The sequence below is a fragment of the Salminus brasiliensis genome, chromosome 7 (assembly GCF_030463535.1).
Source record: "Salminus brasiliensis chromosome 7, fSalBra1.hap2, whole genome shotgun sequence".
Taxonomy (NCBI): Eukaryota; Metazoa; Chordata; class Actinopteri; order Characiformes; family Bryconidae; genus Salminus; species Salminus brasiliensis.
The window spans coordinates 29,300,654-29,320,008 of NC_132884.1; the positions used below are offsets into that span (position 1 = coordinate 29,300,654).

The window sequence follows — 19,355 nt, forward strand, 5'->3', positions numbered from 1 at the left end:
AGTTCAATGCTGGAAAGCTTTATACCCCTCTTCCCAACGCATGGCTTATGCTTTGGTAACCTTAGGCTCATGTGTGGCTTACCCAAAACATCACATTTTATTTAAATTACTTTTCAGTAGAGACTATACCAGTTGTGCTTCAGCAAAATGTGCACCATAAAGTAGCTAAATTCACTCTTTAGAAGAAGTGTCCACAAACATTCAGACATTTAGGGTAGAGCATGTTGAATTTTATTACATTTTTATTGATTTGTTCAGAATAACAATAAAAGGCCACTGGAGTGTGAGGTACAGTCCTCTATTTATAGATTGCTCTTGCTCAAAATGGTAGTTTGTCTCAGACTCAAATTTTGCAAACCCAGTTACAACATGAGTAACGTATGATATTAACAGCTGGCAAATTTCATTGACAGAGGTCACTGAATAGATACACTCCCACAGATACACAGGATTTAGAAATGAAAACACTTACAGGTTCACCTTGATCTCCTTTCACTGCCACACCACTTCCCTGTCCTGGAGGACCCTGTCAATCAACAAGAATACACAGAGGGAAAATATATTAAGAATAAAAGCAGGAGCAGAAGCAGGTAAAGTAGAATCAAACCATTCATTACGACTCACCCTTTCTCCAGGACTTCCTTTCTCCCCCTGAGAAAGAGAAAGATTAAAAAAGTTTTATAAAATTGTCTAATAAAACTGTGAAATTTTTTCAGAAGATTTACTATAACGACTAATGGTCTTCTAGATGCTTAGGTCTGGATTGGTGTTTTTCTAAATCAGTAAGATTTTTATCTCACAACAGTTGATTCCAGTTGTTTGTTTGTGGTGCAGGTGATGAAAGTTATGAACAGGAGGTCTTCAAACACAATTAAAAATGATTAAGGTTCTTAAATATAGCACATTCACTTAAAAAGCTCATAGTTTAGTGGCATGTCTGAACATGGCAATAAAACCCAAGCGATATTGAAAAGAAATCTTCATGTTATGGGATGGGCCTTTTATTAGTACAGATCTACTATATGACCCAATGGGATACAGAAGATGCTTATAAATGCTGTGGTAGCATTTTAAAGATTTAGGAATCTATATGACATCTGTTATAAAACACACTTTCTATCTCTCACACACACACACAATGGAATGAGTAATGATCTCTCACTTTTATAGGTAAACCAGGTGGGCCTTGTGTCCCAGGGCGACCGTCTTGTCCTCGTAATCCCGTTGTTCCTGCCGATCCCTTTGCCCCGTCTGCACCGGGTCGACCTGGAGTGCCCTACAGAGATAAACAAAGGTGCTCATACTAACCCCTCCAAGAGTTCTTTTAAGTTCCAAGGTTGTGCCTGAGTAACTTACAGGTATCCCAGGTATTCCAGGTTCTCCTTTGCGGCCTGGTAAGCCTGCTCCAAGAGAAGACCCAGGCTCACCCTGTCAATACAATATATTTAATACACCTTTTACAAATCAAAAACACAAAAGGGCTCAAACCTCAATCTGTGCTGGGCTACCAGTAAACCATGATATACTTTCTTGTTTATATATGTCTTTCTTGTTTAATTAAGGTGATATTACAATAAGTCTTTCTGGCATTCACAGAAAGTATTCATGTTCATCTGTAAGGAACAAATATGGGAACTTTATTGTTTGTATACATTGCCTTGTATATATTTCACTTACCTTTAACTTACATTAAACTAACCATAAACTTGGTCGGAATCCTAAATGCAACCTTAACCTCAACCCAATACCTAAAACTGACCTGGTTTTAAGCCTAGTCCTAACTCTTTAGTTCATAGTTTGTTAACATCTGCAGGTAATGTATATGTGGTTAAAATGCACTATACAAATAAACCAAAGGTCCAAGTGTGTGACCAGCGTGTTTGAAAGCCAATTGTTTTGTGACAACTAATAGCTAATAGCTAGCTACTGTTTGCTACTCACACAAGTTAAAAAAAGTTTATGAACTATATTCAGAAACACTTAACTGTCGTCGTACACAATCTCCTAAAGTCTAAAGGTCTGTTTGAATAGTCATCATAAAGTTGTATATGAAGACTGCCTGAACACACCATAACAAGTAGGAGTAACAAGGAGAAAGCACTTACCTTATCACCTTTCTCCCCTTTTGATCCGGTGGATCCTGCAATGCCAGGTTCTCCCTACAAAAAACAAATATCATTAGTCAAGTTCTGAAATATCTAGTGTGTGTGTGTGTGTGCACGCATCTCTGTGGACATATACTCACGGTGTCTCCTCTGACGCCAGGTAATCCCTGTGAGCCCTAGAATGTAAGATAAGTGACTTCAATTACAACTCTCTTGTGATTTAAATAAGTTATAAAGTTATGTGAAAGCATTTAAACAAAGTTAATATCAGATCAACACATTTCACTAAACACAGGCTGCACAAGTGCTTGATATAACAGTTTTAAACAATAACTATACAAGCTGCATTGTTTTAACCATAGCTATTCCAACTACTTTATTTGTTTACTTACTGGTGGTCCTGCAGCCCCAGGGGCACCGGGACGGCCAGGAACTCCTGGACTCCCATCCAAACCGGGAAACCCCTGGAAGAAGAGTATGGGGGTTATATGATCAGAGAATATTAGAACAGGTTGCTAAACGAAGAAGAAATAAAGGGGTTAAAAAGGCCCTTTAAAGAACAAAGCCCATACTGTAAAGGGTTTACACATTTGGTGGATGATAGTTAGATTAACACATAGTTGAAATAAACTGGAACTGCTGTCAATTTTGCAATTATAGGACAAAACTGAGAATAACACATAAAACATCTTCTTGCGCTTGTACCTTTTGCAGCTTGCATCACTTTCTTGTCTATATTTCTGTCAGAAATTTAAAAACATCTAGCACTGTATGTACTACACCAAGAAAAATAAGTTTTTAGATTATAAATGTGTCATACAAGAGCAGACAAAAATCATGGAAAAGGGTTTTTGTGCAATGCAACAAAACAACAATTGGTCTACACCAAAAGTTTGGCACACAATATATTTATATAAGCTTTCTGCATTCTGCAGACATTTAGAGTTCATAAGCATAATGCGATTGTTACTTTGGATGATGACTCCATTTGTTTGTGAAGTGTGGCATTACATCACTGTTCACTCTGACATAGACGGCTGTGTGAAACTGCAACTGCTGACAGTCTGAAAGCTGGTTGAGTGGGCATGCTTGTTCGAGAGAATTTTTCACAATTTCACAGATGGCAGATACAGTGACAAATGATGCACTTGTAAACTGGCCAACAAAAGATTTGTTTATTTGATATCCTTTAATGTTATTATTATTTATTGTCTAACCAAATTTAGAGCCCATGTCTGTTTCTATCAACATATTTCAGATCAACAATTGCTACTATTTTTAATAGAATTCTAATATTCTAATAGAAACACTGTTTGCCATATATGCATGTTTGTAAAATTATATAATAATGTACAACAGTTTCCGCATCATTTTATTCATTTCAGGATATTATAGGTCACAGGTTTTTGCCTGCTATTTGCTCTTGTTTTGTTTGCATTACACACTCTAGATAAAAATACATTTTGTTGAATTTGTTTTAAAAGCTGATTAAGTACAACAGCTTGTGACATAACAAGTTGTGGTGGTTGGATACAGGGCAGACACACAGATCATAGTTGGAATTCAAGTCAGTTTGCATAACATATTCATGAGCATGTGTTCTACTCTTTAAGTACTGCATTACTCACCCTTTCTCCTTTTTCTCCTCTCCCTGATGGTCCCACACTGCTTCCTGGAGGACCAGGGGGTCCCTCAGGTCCTCTCGGGCCCTCACGACCAGGTATGCCATCACGACCCTAACTCACACACGCACACAAACATTTATGAATAATGAGATTTATATTAGTGTTATACATAAATAATCAAACTGTAGCTCCCAGAGAAAAAGTGATGAAGACTATTAACTCACAGGCTCTCCTTTCCTTCCAGGCACCCCATCTCTGCCTCTTTCACCCTGTAACCATAACAGTCCAGTCCAAACCAATATTATCATATCATAAAAAAGATTTATCATACTGAACTGATATCCAGATTAATGTTCAAAAAGAGCCATTATGATTTATATTCAGATTAAATATGAATAAATTACAATAAAACATTTCTACAAAAGAAGCATTTATCAAAGATTTGACATGTAGAGAGCAAAATATTTTTATACAATGACTAAATATTTACTAGATTAAATAATATGTAAATGTTTAATTAGTAATGTATAGTATGTCACACAAAAACATCTTAATCTTATATTCATTTTTTTTTACCATTTTTCACTTACAGACATAATTGTAATCTGGCCGTTGTTTTCTACATTGTGTCCAATATAAATGCCCCAAACTGACTCTGAATAAATTATTTTGACATTGACTTCCAGTAAAGGGACAAGAAGGTTTCATCTCCTCCTGTAAAGTTGCCAGTTTCAAGATGTGCAAGGTTTTTGTGTGACAATACATATGCATGAGGTAAACCAATGTGTTTTTGTCAGTGGTCACATATAGACAGGAACATTTCCAATTTGATGCAAAAGTACATGTCTTAAAGTTCTGGTTACCAGAATTAATATATGTATGATATTTAGACCGGAAAGACTATAGTGGTTTAGCCACATTATTACACTTCTCAGCCTTTTGTCTAAGATTAAGTGTAATATGGTTCTGTGTCAGACAGTATATTAACAGCACATCTAGCAGGTAATGGCAGTGTACAATGAGTTTTTACCTTCTGCCCTAAATCCCCTTTTTCACCCTAAGAAAGCAAAAAAGATCATGAGAACATATTACTATAATATACTAGTAAAAATAGAATAACTTTACTTATGTCTGTCTGCGTGCAGTCATTTACCTGTGGACACTGAACAGTGCACTAGAAAAACAAAACAACAAAAACGCTTGATATTATGCTTCAAATTTTCACACTACAAATCATGTCAGATCCTCCATGTGATCATAAATCTAAAAAGTTCCATGAAATAATTTTGTTATTTTTTATTATTTTATATTATTATTATTTGGTTTACCCCGTCAGTTGTCCCTCGTGCAAGGCCGCAAAGCAGGTCTGCCAGTTCCGGATGCAGTCTGTAGAGATCAGCTGCGTCTCGAGCATACAACAGATTTTGAGTGCTGCCATCTGTAACAGCTTGACGCAACTCCTCCATGTTTGCACGCCCAATCCCCAAAGCCAGCACTGTCACACCTGTGAGTTGTGTAAACATTACCGTAGTGACTGGACACTCTTTGCATTTTCTTTACCCCCTAAAGTCCCCCATCGATGTGTGAGTGTGTGTTGGTGGTTGAATCGCAGTGTAATGTCTGCATGAGCTACCTACCAGCAGCCTTAACAGTAGCAGCAGCTCGGCTAAGATCATCGCCTGATTTTTCATCAGCGATAATGACGACCACACCCGGCACCTGAGACCTCCGACCTGAATTCACGCTCAGAACAAACCTCCGAGTGAATGTCATAGCCTGACCTAAACACACACACCCACAGAATAAATTATTACACAATTAATAACACAATCAGCACCAGACTTATGAGTCATAAATATGCACCTGCTTCTACAAAAATATAAACAAATGTAGCTGCCATTTTGGAGATATGAGGTTGTTGCATGACCGCGACAATATATAACTTTAGCATAAAGAATTAGGGTTAATAAACAACTACACAAGACAAAAACACACAGATGTAACACCGCAAAAGCAACACAAAGTTAATGGATTCATATATTGTATTTACTCTATTTCCTTATGATAGTGAGTTCATTGTATTTGTTTTTCACAATTTCTGTAGAAATTGATCCATATTTCCTTGCATTATTGTCATAATTGTCAGATAATGCAGCTATAATTTTAATCTGACAGGATGTAGCAGGGCTGGTGGAGCAGTGAGGTCCTGAGAACTGTTTGTTGTGGTGACTGTTGTGTTGTATTTGGCAGTATGTAAACTTGGAGGTTTCTTTGGACTCCATTTGTGAAACAAAATATTTTAGTATATAGTTTGCTTATTTTGAGAGTGTGAAAAGCCAAGACAGCATTCAAATGTATCATGTAAGTGTTATGGCCTCATGTATCAGAAATATGAATTATGTTGTAATCTTGAGAAAATGATTCTGTTTATAATAACAACTTATTGGGTTTCTTGAGAAAATTAAGATCAGATCATTAATTCATTATTTCAGGAAGTAAATCTAATATGTAAACATGTGGCCTTTAAGGTCTTCTATATAGAACACATTTCACACAGACCTATATTATTTCCTGGTCCGTCAATAAATGGGGTGGATAGAATCTCCCGCAGAAGGGTTTCACTGTTGCTATGCCGGTTGAGGAGGAAGCGCACTTTGGGTTCATCACTGTAGACCACCACCCCCACCTGGAAAAAGCAAGCATTACACACAGAATCACACAGTAGTTCAGAATGCAGAGATTCCATTTACTCACTCACCAAAAAAACCACCCACTCTTTCTCCCAATCACTGTCTTCCTTGCTCACTCACGCACTTATCACTAAACCAGCAGGCTCCACAGTGGGTCACTGCAGTGGTCGATTCAAACCCACCTGGGAATCTCTAGCTCCGATGGCTGTAAGGGATCCAGCAGCGCTTGCGAGAAGAGACAGCAGTGGTTCCTCCAGAGCAGAGCGATCGCGAGAGGCAGGAACAAGGAAAACCACATCCACACGCCCGTCCACACACACTGAGAGATCAAGGAGACAGCAGGCCTCTCTCAGATCAATCAAGCAGTAGTTCTAACTTTATACTGTACATCGGGGTGCCCAATCCTGGTCCTGGACAAACCTGTTAAGCTTAGATTCTAATCTAGCAAACACTGAGCTGCCCCTGAGGGCCTTCATTAACCTGACCAGGAGTGTTAGATTAGGGTTGGAGTTCCCTGCTAGATGCACTAGCAGTTCTCATCACGAAAAGCAGAAGATAAAGAGGAAATTGTGTAACCTGTGCGCTCCTCCACGGCGGCCTCAGGGCCGACATTGTTGAAGAAAGTCGGCTGCAGAGCGAAGCGGTACCGGCGGCCCAGTCTCAGACCAGTTACTCGGAATGAGCTAGTCGTACCAGGAAGAGTCAAAGTCTGAACAGTACCTGGGTCTAAAGCAAACACACTCAGTTACACACACTGAAACACTCTTGTTTAAAAAAAAAAGAAAATCTCCACAGTCATGTGTGCCTCACCTCTCTCATCCTGCCAGCGCAGTGTGTATTCTGTGGCACCTGATGCTGGATTCCAAAGCAGCAACACAGAGTTCTGTGTAATATCTGCCACCCTGAGGTCTGTGACAGCCTGCAGTGAAGCTGAGAGAGCAACATATACAAAATTACACGGCAGTCAGTGCATTGGCCTGTGTCAACTGATTTTGAGAGGGGCAACATTTGAACTCCGCAACCTAAAATTAACATAAGCATGCTATAAACATGTTACGGCAGATGTGAAATGCTGTCGTAAGCCATCATGAAAGATTATGTATTATGTAATATCACACTGACAAATCACTATTACTTGTAAATAGAAACTTTTTAATGAACTATGTAATTATGTAAATTAATTTAAATTGTACAGAACAGACATGTGAATAAATGTACTGACATTAAAAACGTAAGGCTGAACAGCAAAGTGTATGTGCTTGTTATTATTCTGTACCAGTGTATTCTGAGACGGTGACAAGTTGACCTTCTCTGCCTCTTATCACAGGAGCCATCCTTATGGTATAACTCAACCCAGGACGAAGTCCTTCCAGGTTAAATGAGGTTGCGTCTCGATCAATCAGACGATTCGTTTCGGCCTCACCTAAGAAAGGAAAGCATAATTGTGAGGGAGAAGATTGAGTGTGTGTGTGTGTGTGTGTACTGTATAAAAACTAAAGGTTGCAGTTACTGCGTAATTTGTACACATACCTTGCGAAGACCTCCAGTAGATTCTGTATCCATCAACTCCTCTTATTGCTCTCCAAACAATACGCAACGCTCCTGGGGATGACTCTACCACACGCATGCCCTCTACTCTATTCCCTGATGGCTCTGGTGCTGGAAAACACACAAACATAAATATATATGCCATACACATACATGTATATACATGAATACATGGATACTGTTATGTCATGTCAGGCAAGCTCCCTAAACACAGGGCCTGCACTCTTTTTATCAGTAAAACATATGTAGGCCCTTGGCATTTAAGGGGTTAACAGTTCCAACATTTACATCCCACTTTACTCATCTCTCAAGTATGACACTGACCTGTAGTGACTCTGACAGAGACCGGAGGCCCCTCTCTGTTCTGGACCAGGGCCACAACCTGTACGTCATACTGAGCTCCTTCATCAAGCTGCTTTAGATCCACTGATGTCACATTACCACCAACCAACTGAACCTGCTCTTCTCCACCTATATAAACACATAGACACATCAAATCACCAGAAATCCATACAGATGATAACTAAATAAAAAGTATGTGTACAGGCTACATATAGTTATTAAATGAGCCAGCACAGCTGCAAGAAGACAAATCTAGCTCAGTGGAGCAACGCATTGCATTTCCTGTTCAGTTATGGCTAAAAATATGGAGGTAATTATGGCTAACAATAATGGCTTGTACCACAGGTCTGTTCTGTTCAGTGGCTTAACACCAATTAATCAAAAACATGTGCGTGTGCAAACATTACTCAAACAAATGCGCTCTTACCATCACTTCTCTTCCACAAGACTCTGTATGCTGTCGCTCCCTGAACTCCAACCCAGCTGATTCTGACCACCTCCCCTCGTGGCTCATGCTGCAAATCAGTAACACGTCCAACCACAACCTCTTCCGAGACTGAAGCAAAACAATAAGAAAATCAGCCTTTTGCCTTCAGTGTATAATGATAAATTAAAAATGTACAGAGAAATATTTCAGTAAAAATTACCCAGCAAATGTCTGTGGATGCCTAAAGATATTCTACACTTGCTTTTAAAATGTAATTTTTAAGGTTTTTGGTAATATAAACCAAATATTTAAGTCATATTTTGGGTATATTTGGGTGTATTTTTCATGTTTCATGACATGTCTTAAAGGTAGGAGGAGCTGGCACTGCCTAAATAATGATGGGGTGGTTTTCTTTCCAAAACTATTATTAAAAGCATGTAATGAAAATCGGTTCAGCACAAAAGTTACCTAAACACCACAACAGGTTTGAGTGCTGCTTGGTGCTTACATTACAAACAAAACATGAAGGATCACTTTATATATTTTACTTTTATCATCACTGCAATGATATCATATCTCTTCACATATTCCAGCTCGAAAAGCTGGAGTCAGAGTGCAGGGTCAGCCACACCTAAATGGCAGCTTAGCAGACATGGGTATGAAACACTCAACCATGTAATTAATAAACCTGCTATTTAACTACCAAGCAATCACTTCCCTCAATTATATGAGGAATATTGCTGTGTGAAACATTTTGAAAAGCTAGGTGTCCCCAAACTTTTGACAAGCAATTTTGACACAATTTTCACATTTTAGGATTGACTTAGGAAACAATTTCTAAAAAACAATTACAATGAAATGCTGAAAGGAAAAATACCTATTCCATATATAATGTTAAATACTGACATTCAAATGTAGGCTGCATGAACTGTTCTGTGTCACATGTTGTGTGATACATGTCACATGTAATCATGATGTGTGATTAGAGGTAGTAAGTGAGCTGAGACCTGTCCTGGTGGTCACAGTGGAAGGAGGTCCTTCCCGGGAGCCAACCTGTGCAGAGACAGATATCCTGTAGGTGGTGCCTGGCGGGAGACCATCAATTGTGTAGGACCTGGAATCTGCAGATATGGTCTGAGAGTTCTCCGCTCCTGCAGTCAGAGAAGATCAATACATGTTACAAAAATCTGGAATCACTGTTCAGAAAGCTAGAATCAATGTTTTTACTACAATATAAAATGAATAAAGTCACAGATGAATGTATACAATTATACTTTCATGCCAGTCCTACAAAACTGTGCAGCTGAAGAAAATAATACAATTCCAGAATTACCCTAAATTTTAACAATATTAAAAAACACTTGAGGGAGATCGTTTCATAAAAAGAACTATTCATTGATAATTCAAGTATTTAATATTTGATAGCATGATATTTAATAATACAAAACATGAATTGATATGTAAGGATTATTTAGATACTAACTGACATATATACATAGCCTAGGACATACATATTAAAATCTCATTCTTTTTTCAGTGCAACCAGCACTGATCTTATGCCTACCCTCATTCCGCCGCCAGGTGATTTTGTAGCTTGTTGCTCTGGCTACAGGCGCCCAGGATATTTGAATGCGCGTGGAACTGACGTCAATGATCTTCAGGCCTGTGACAGTTGCTGAGTAGCCGTTAGTTCTGGTGGAGAGAGTGGCCACATCACCGACCTGACCATTACTCAAAACAACCACACCCACAATAATCGATTCATCAGGCTGTAGCCCTTCTATAGTGAAGGTGCTGGCATCTGCTCCTAGCAAACGACTCTGTTCTGCATCTGAGAGAGACAAAGAGTGAGAGAAATCAAATTGAATGAATGACTCATCTTAATGTCTAAATATTACACATTCACACATACACACACATGTATTTACAGTTATTCATGCACTTACTACTGCCTTGTCTCCAGGTGACCCTGTAACCAGTTGCTTCTGTAACTCCAGTCCACGCAATTCGCATTCGTCGACTGTTGATGTTCAATACACGCAGGTTGGTCACCCTGCTTGGAGCTTGAGCTGTCAAATATTTTAAGAGAGTACAAAGACATTCAACCATGCAATAATCCATCTGTCCGAAATGGAATGAATTCAAGAAATGGCAACACAATCATCATAAATGTTGGCAACCTGACAACTGAACAGTGCGAAGAGACCATACCATTTGTAATCCCACAAGCAAAACAAGAATGGACATGTATTCATGTGAAAGACTGCTATATGTTCTGTACATGATGGGCCACAGACAATATATTTTATATTTTCTATGGTCTCCTCAATATGACATTACTATGAAACTTGAGCCATGTTGAAATTCTACTGTGATATTAATACACTTCACATTGCATTAGATTGAGATTTAGTACATCTGACTGCAAAATGTTTGGATTTCACTTTAAGCTGTGAAGTTCATGGTTTTTATGAGGCACAACATAACAATGTGCAGAGTATTCCCTAACTGAACTCTTTATAGGAAAATTATAGAGGAACAAAATGTCAGATTCCTGCCTGAACTAGAATCCAACATGTAGGGGAGAACATGTTAAACTCTTTGCTGAGCTTTCCTGATAACAACTTCACTAAGGAGAACTCAATCTGTCTTGTGGATTAAGACGAAAATGCCTTTTGGTAACCGTTTAGTATAACAAGGGGGCAGCTGTGGCCCAAAGGCTAGAGAAGTGGGCTTAGGACCGCAAGGTCACCGCTTTGACCCTCCAGACTGGCAGGATCAAACCGGTTCACTGACCAGGTGCCCTTGAGCAAGCCTCCTTAGCCCCAACTGGTGCTCTAGTGGCTGCTTAGGGCGTGTGTTCTCACCCCCAAATCACTACTGTGTGTGTTAAATAAATAAGAGATGGGTTAAATACGAAGACTGACAATCAAATGATTGCTGTAAAGTGTGATACTAATTCTAAAACAGTCAGTCAGATGTGTCAAACTAGGACTGCCACAGTATGGCATTTCTCTAAATGTAGGCTGCAATACATGTATAATAAAAATAAAATAAAAATAGTAAAGCATGAACACAGCAATGACAGAGGAAAGAGATTTTTTTTCACTGGTCAGGTTTACAAGTCCATAGAACACTGCAGACGGAAAAGTCTGATCAAGAACAGGGACAGATGTGTTTAGATGAAATGGTTTATCCTGTTTACCCACTCTAACTTGAAAGAACTTTAATTTCAACACAGACAGACAGAAAGACAGACAACACAAACAGACAAACACACCTGCTTTGATGTAGACAGTGACCGGGTCTCCCTCGTTGTAGCCCACCAGGGCAGTCACACTGACAGAGTAAGACACACTGCCCTGAAGGTCAGTTAAGTCAAGGGTTGTCTGGTTTCCAGGAACCACCCTATTGACTGTTATCCCAGCTGGAAAGTGAACAACAAGACAATGTCAACATTAGTATATTATATACATTAGGATGTAATTTAATTTTAGTTTATGTTAAATGCATTCTTACATTCAGTGTTGAGGATGACAATGTTGTACTGCGTGGCTCCTGCAACCCCTGTCCACCCCAGCCTCACAGTGCTGCCTAATGACTCCAGCACTCGCAGATTGGAGACTCTACCAACCACTCGTTCCACTAAAAACAATATTCGCACAGTAAACCACTTTCCTAGAGACACTTTACCTTTGTCATCAACTTAAAAAAAACAAAACACTGTCTATGGTTTATGCTGGCTGATGGGCCTGACCTGTTGATTCAGTTGAGATGTGTGTGGCCTCCTCTCGTCCATCATAGAGTGTGTACAGTGTTATGATGTAATCAGTACTTGGCTGCAGACCTCTGATCTCATAGCTTGTGGTGCTCTGTGAGAAAGTCTGTTTTTGAGTCCTGCTTCCTGTGGTTGGTGGAACAAAGAACAAAAGTATGAAGTATACAAACTTGCAATAATCACTGTGAAAGAAGAATTATGTCTTTTAAAATGTAAGATGTGATGTTATGCATTATATGACCAGGGACATGAGCTAAAAATGTAAAAAAAAATACCAAAATACATAGATAAGTTTTTACACCACTCCTGTAGACTAATATCCTGATTATGTGAAACAAATACATACACACTTTATGAACACCTGCTTATTTATTATTTTCTCAGAAATCAAGGCTATTTAAAAAAAACTGGAAATGCTTTCTCGAAATTGTAAAGCATTGCTGTGAATATCTGATTCAGCAACAAGAGTGTTACTGAGGTAAGAATGGTGGATGATCATCTCATCCCAAAAGAATTGGATGGAGCGCCATCATTACAGAGAACACAGTTCCACAGCTGAATGCTGCAGTAGCTTTATACCCCTCTAGCCCATGTCTGGCATTAGGCATGGTTCATTAGGTTCACGTTTATCTGTGTGACTCACTCTCTCCATCTTTCCACCACTCCAGCCTGTAGCCCCTGGCTGTTTGTATGATGTTCCAGGTCAGTCTGATGCTGGTGGGTCCTGTACTGGTGCCTTTTAAAACCTGCTGCTCCAAACGTTCTGAAGCACAACCACATTACAAATACTTCAGCTTTCTTTACATACACACACTCAATCAGCACTCATTCAGCCCAGTGAGTCAGAAAGACGCTCTCAGTTTAATAATGGTGCTGTTGCTTAAATTGCTAGACTGTGAGTCAACATCCGACTGTGATGTATCTGTCTGTATGTGTGTGTGTATGTGTGAGTATGTGTTTTTTTTTTTGCGTACCTATCTTAAAGCGTGCAGTTGCTGCAGCTCCTTCGGCTTCCCCGTTGTACAGAGCAATTACTGTAACAATATACTCTGTGTCTGGCAGCAGATTCACCAGAGTATGCGCCTCACTGTCACCTCTCACCTCTATAGTCTCTACATCACTTCCTGAAACAAACAAAGAAATAGAGAGTGAGTGTGAGAAAGACATAAAGAGCTTGAGGTTTCCTAAGCTTTCCTAAAAAACCTTTTGTAGACACACCACACATTCACTTTTGCTGCTGAAACTAACCCTTTTCACTTTCTGCCATGAGTGACAATTTCCTTAAAAAAAAGGAATCAATTAAAATGATTTTAAAAAATCATACTTAAAACACAAATACATAAAACAAAATACATACATAAAAATCTTTACTTGCATTAAAAGTTAAAGGTGCATTAAAAGTTACACATGGGAAACTATTTTTTAGCATTTTTAGACTTCTTCTGACATCCAAAACAGAGCTGTAAAACGTCAACCTCAAAACTCACATAACAGTCTGTTAAAATTAATATACACCGATTCCACCTTGAAACCCTTTCAAAACACCTAATGCTGTGATGCCATGGAAAAATGGAAATCTAGCTGGCTTCAGTCTCTACAGCCTCTACGCCGGTATGACTGGGAAATAATTGTGAAAAGTGAGTACAATGTCCTTGTTACATTGTTAAAACCTATCCTATGCTATGCTCCGTTATGGTTTGCTATGTTACGTGGCTACGAGATCACATAAACCTGCCAAGCAGAGCAGAGTCCGTCATAAAAGGAAAATCAACATATTTAATTTTGAGGCATAATCTAAGCATATTTCCCATTTTCCAAATCAACACATCTTCATTTTTATTACTAGGACCGGACAATTTACTCTGAAGTTTCTTCTGTAGTAGCGACATGGTATGAATTAACATTTTATAAAAATACCTAATAAACACTAGATGGACAAAAGTGTTGGGGCACTTGCTCATTTATTGTTTCTTTTCTGTCTTACCCGGCTTTTGTTAGAGGAACTGTCTTTCTACTACATTTTGGAGCATTGTTGTGAGGATTTGACTGCATTCAGGAATAAGAATGTTAGTGAGGTCAGGAAGCCTCCTCAGGATGATCACCACCCTACCTTATGCACAAATCATATTCTATTGACAGTATTTCCCTACAGGGAATGGACAAGCTGTGTGTGTGCATTTGCACATCTGTGTCAGTAATGGGTACAACCTAAAGTAGCTGAATGCATTCATTAGAAGGGGTGTCCATTTGTAAATATAGTGTATAAGCATACACCACACTGGATTTTGTTTTAACAGTCATCACACTTTAGAGATGATAACCATTACTTTACTATAAATTATTATTACTGTTTAATATTTATTATTTTTGTTCGGCCTGTTAAGAAAGGCAAGGGATAAACTTGTTTTTTTTGGGTGTACCACTGTGTTTGACTATAATTTAGATTTAGTGGGCAAAAGAAACAAAACATAAATTAAATAACACTATTAAAATAACAAAAACATATTTAATATAAAGCCGAGCACTGACCTCGGAATGGTCCCCACACGACCCTGTATCCTCTGGCTCCACCCACTCCTCTCCAGCGGACTTCAACACTGCTGTTTGAAACTGTAACAACCGAGAGCTCCTGCACTCCTTCTAAACGTACTACAGACACACACACACACAAACACACACACGCACACACATTTATATATATTTTTTGTTTGTTTGTTTGTTTGTTTTTTTATATAAATTAAGCATGGTAGTAAAAAGAAATCATGATTATAGTTCATTTAGCTTCTAATTTTGCACAAACCATGACTGGTGTTTATGAAATCACCACTAAGGGGCAGTCTCACATCCATCGAGGACTAGCCAAGTTTAGCTGCACTGGGTGAAAAGTAAAAGCAGGACGTATGTATATGCCTGTGAGACTCACAAGTGCGGGCAGTGAGCGTAACGGGCGTAGCGCTGTTTCGAGGAAAAAGAGGGTACAGGCTAATGACATATTCTGTGTCTGCTTCCAGACCCTCCAGTGTGAAAGAAGTGGCCTCCACCCCAACTGTCTGCTCCCGCAGCAGGGAAGCAGGCTGACCTGTCAACAAAACACAGAGATGAGGTGAAAAAGCTGTCACATTTATGGCGTAATAGCAATGCGAAAGTACCCTCTGCACTGCAGGGCAATAATATTTTACATTCTATATGATATCACTGTACAACACAGACTAGTTTAGATCAGACTGATTAAGCCAGCATCTAACAAAACAAGCCAAACTGTGAAGCATGGGGGTGGTAGCATGATTAAAGCTGATGGAATAATTAAGAAAGAGAACTTAGTCACCTGCTCATTTATAGTTTTTTTTTCATTGTTTATTAATAAGGACTTTTCCCCCTTTTGCTGCAGTAATAGCCCTTACTCTACTGGGAAGGCCTAGAACATTACTGTGAGGAATTGACTGCATTCAGGTGAGGTCACTAATCTTTGATACTTCTGGATCACAAATGCAAAAGGATTGGATGAAGCTCCATCACACCAAAGAACGCATATATTAAGGTAATAAATGAAAAAAATAAAAAATACATTTAACACGTTATTGAGACAACAACAACAACAATAATAATAATAATTATTATTATTATTATAAAGTATATATTTATTTGTATTAAAATAATATAGTTATAGTATTAAAATATTAAAATATATATACTTCAAATTTAAATGTAAATATAAACAGTCATCACTTTATTTCACTGTTCTACCTGACACAAATAGGCTGGCTACAAATATTAAGACAGATGTTCATTGTAACAAATGTTGCAGAAAGAGATGCAGGATCAAAGCAGTACAGAGCAGGCGGGTGTGGTATGAAACCCAGCATGAGCAGGCATGAAAAAACACTCTTCACACTTAAAAGTGCTTTTCTACTCACAGAGCTGAGAGAAGTATTCAGACCCAAAAAGACAAACACCTTCACATAGTCATCTGCACGTCAGCCATCAGGTCAGACAGCAGGACAGGTTGAGACATAAAACTCTCTGACCTGACTATATAAAGAGACATGGGACACACCTAATCTTATTTATTAAGACCTGCCAACTCAAACACTGTTCACAGAAACCACACCAGGGATTCCCAACATGCCTCAGCCGCACTATTTAATTGGGGAACAAAAGTACATGGAGTTCATAGAAATTACCTACTTTTACTTCAGCAAAGAGGCCTTCACAGATAAGATACTGAAGCAGCCCGAAAGTGTACACTCTAAAAAATACATGATTTGATTTAACATACTGTGATTCATAAAATGCACATCCATTAGGAGCAAATTACATTAAGCAAAGGCCGTTTCTCATTCATAAACAAGGATGCTGTGGCCCAAAGTCTACCCAGAATTCCTGGGCACAAGAGAGGAATACCAGACACACACCTAGGGGGTACTTTAGCATAGCCAACCAACACAGACACATTGGAGAACACAACCAACCCCCCACAGAAAGAGACCAGGGCAAGGATTGAACAAGCACATTAGTTCATTGTTGATTAGTTAATTGAAAACAGAGCAAGAGCTCTAAACATGGCTCAGCCAATTGAGGGCGGTCAGACACAGGCTTGGGGCTGGAAGGTTGCTGGATTGATCCTCTGGGTTGGAGGCATAGGATGTGAATGTTTAGGATGTGTTCACAACAAAACAATTGAGATGGCTGCCCATTAGTCTGAATGTGTGTTCTCACTGCCCTGTTCAGTGGTGTGTGAAGAAATGAAGTGTTGTATACTTGTATTTTCATGCAGAAAGTCTAGATTCCTTGTCAAGGGATGTTAGAAAAATAGTGACCATCAGATCATACTTTTCACATTTTAACAAGTGTATAATAAAAAGAAACAATAATTACATTACAAGATAATAATTACAATAACACCATAAATTTGACAGAGGAAAACTACTTAAGAATAATTTGAAAATCGCTCCACAGAGAAGAAAAGCTTTATTTTTTCTCTGTCAGCTCACAGTAAATTCATTACAAAACAATAGATAACAGCTAGGGCTGGGCGATATGGTAAAAATGTTACATCATGATATTTAAAGAAATTCTTACAATAAACAATATTTCTCACAATATTATGTCATGCAGACAAATTTTTGAAGTAGCTGCAGATTAAAATAAAACTCCAAATACTCTCTGATACTAAGTGCAGTCAATTTTATATATTTTTTTTTCATTATTTATGCAGTTGGGAAGTGTTCAAGTACTGACGATATCCATGATATACCATAATCATAATCATACTGCGTGTTACTATAACAGAATGTATCATGATTCTGCCAAATATTGTGAAATTGCCCACCCCTAATTATAATAATATTAATCATCATCATCATCATCATCATCATTAAAAGAAAATCATGAAAATAAGTAGAAAGGGACAGTTATCACACTGTTTCTAACTGAGTGTAATTCTAAGCATAGGTTAGATTTGCTCATTATGCATTCCCTTGAATCACTCCTTGCAAAATAAATTGTTGATTTATGACTTAGGCACACTCTGTCATGGATATGACTGTAAGTGTGTGTTTATGTAAACTAGTGTGCAAATGCTTTTCATTCCACTCATTTCATTTTTCATTTTTAAAGCAGTCGAATCAGTAGTGAAAGTCCCTTTGACAGTAGACAAGATGCCCAAGGCCAGACAAAACTTTAATTTCCGTTATTTTATTTTCTTATAGTCTCAGGCTCCTACTTAAACTATAGCAGCACCCTAAACCCGTCAGCAGCTTAATCCTAGTGCAGTGTTCCAGCCTCACCACTTATCTAAAAGTAGTGGAGGGTTAGTTACTTGCTTTGCCATTCTCTTTTAACTTACTGACTTTTCCATTTCCTTAGGCGGTGTTTCTGTACTTTTCTCCTTTCCTTTCCTAACCGTACTCTAATTACAGGATCTACTACGGAAAAGGGCTGGTGAGGGATTAAAGAAAGAGGTTAACCGATTTCATTTAAAGTGTGTGGGTGTGGACGCGTGATTGTGTGTATTACCTGTGGGGCCGTATGTGATCCTGTAGCCCTGTACAGAGCCGGTGGGAGCGTCCCATGCCAGAGCTAAAGTGAAGAATCCAGCCTCTACTAACCGCAGAGTGGCCACACCTGGTAGAGACCCTGAGGAAAACATAATGATAGAGTGAACGAGAGAGAATAAGAAAAGAGCTTTTGTGCTGTGTAAGACATTCTTTGTAGGATTCCCCTTTGGGATTGTCTAGTGTTTGTCTTTGTTGTTTCATGCACAGGCAAGTCTGTAACATTATACATGTGTCTGACTCACTGGTTCGAGCCTTGGCAGAGACAGCTTCTCCAACATTGTTGGGGTACTGGGCGATAACAGAAACCTGGTAGTTTGTGCCCGAACGAAGTTCACGTGCCACATAGACCTGTTGAGTGGCAGGCAGTGTGTCCTGAGAGTAAAGAGGGAAAAGACACAATTGATGAGACAATATAAGGAGTGTTAGATTAACAAATATTCTCATGAAGATGTGTGAGCCGATGCTGTTAGGGGGCCCAAAAAATTAAACAGGGCATCGTGTTGGGGCCTGAAGGTAGCAATTCTATAGCACTGACTTTGGAAAGTCACAACTGATGATAATCCAGGGGCTCTCAATATTTTTAGTACATTTTAGTGTTTTCTCTACTCCAAGCACACCTGATCCTAAGTACACCTGAACTAATTAGTCAAAAACAAGTCCTTCTTTAAAGTGAATGTGAAAGAGCAGAACAACACCCAACAAATCTTTTTTTCTATGAACTTGCATCACAGTTCCAGGCAATTAACCTGAGTAGAACTAGCATATTGTCACTGTCACTCAAAAA

At 38.7% G+C, this 19,355-nt stretch overlaps 1 protein-coding gene across 1 annotated transcript in view; it reads right to left on the reverse strand.

Moving 5' to 3' along the window:
* Nucleotides 1-19,355, reverse strand: part of col7a1 (collagen, type VII, alpha 1) — a 66,932-nt gene that overhangs the window by 33,164 nt on the left and 14,413 nt on the right. The window contains exons 8-40 of the mRNA XM_072683339.1: nt 18,814-18,943; nt 18,531-18,650; nt 15,439-15,594; nt 15,045-15,164; nt 13,490-13,639; nt 13,159-13,278; nt 12,495-12,641; nt 12,257-12,382; nt 12,018-12,164; nt 10,684-10,806; nt 10,302-10,568; nt 9,745-9,888; nt 8,738-8,866; nt 8,293-8,439; nt 7,951-8,079; nt 7,697-7,843; nt 7,231-7,350; nt 6,997-7,146; nt 6,603-6,739; nt 6,290-6,416; nt 5,368-5,511; nt 5,059-5,234; nt 4,884-4,904; nt 4,761-4,787; nt 3,955-3,999; nt 3,734-3,841; nt 2,498-2,569; nt 2,246-2,281; nt 2,106-2,159; nt 1,357-1,428; nt 1,163-1,276; nt 625-651; nt 473-526 (exon numbers count right to left, since the gene is read on the reverse strand). Of these exons, the coding sequence (XP_072539440.1) occupies nt 473-526; nt 625-651; nt 1,163-1,276; nt 1,357-1,428; nt 2,106-2,159; nt 2,246-2,281; nt 2,498-2,569; nt 3,734-3,841; nt 3,955-3,999; nt 4,761-4,787; nt 4,884-4,904; nt 5,059-5,234; nt 5,368-5,511; nt 6,290-6,416; nt 6,603-6,739; nt 6,997-7,146; nt 7,231-7,350; nt 7,697-7,843; nt 7,951-8,079; nt 8,293-8,439; nt 8,738-8,866; nt 9,745-9,888; nt 10,302-10,568; nt 10,684-10,806; nt 12,018-12,164; nt 12,257-12,382; nt 12,495-12,641; nt 13,159-13,278; nt 13,490-13,639; nt 15,045-15,164; nt 15,439-15,594; nt 18,531-18,650; nt 18,814-18,943 (3,786 nt within the window). The remainder of the gene's footprint in view (nt 1-472; nt 527-624; nt 652-1,162; nt 1,277-1,356; nt 1,429-2,105; nt 2,160-2,245; nt 2,282-2,497; nt 2,570-3,733; nt 3,842-3,954; nt 4,000-4,760; nt 4,788-4,883; nt 4,905-5,058; nt 5,235-5,367; nt 5,512-6,289; nt 6,417-6,602; nt 6,740-6,996; nt 7,147-7,230; nt 7,351-7,696; nt 7,844-7,950; nt 8,080-8,292; nt 8,440-8,737; nt 8,867-9,744; nt 9,889-10,301; nt 10,569-10,683; nt 10,807-12,017; nt 12,165-12,256; nt 12,383-12,494; nt 12,642-13,158; nt 13,279-13,489; nt 13,640-15,044; nt 15,165-15,438; nt 15,595-18,530; nt 18,651-18,813; nt 18,944-19,355) is intronic.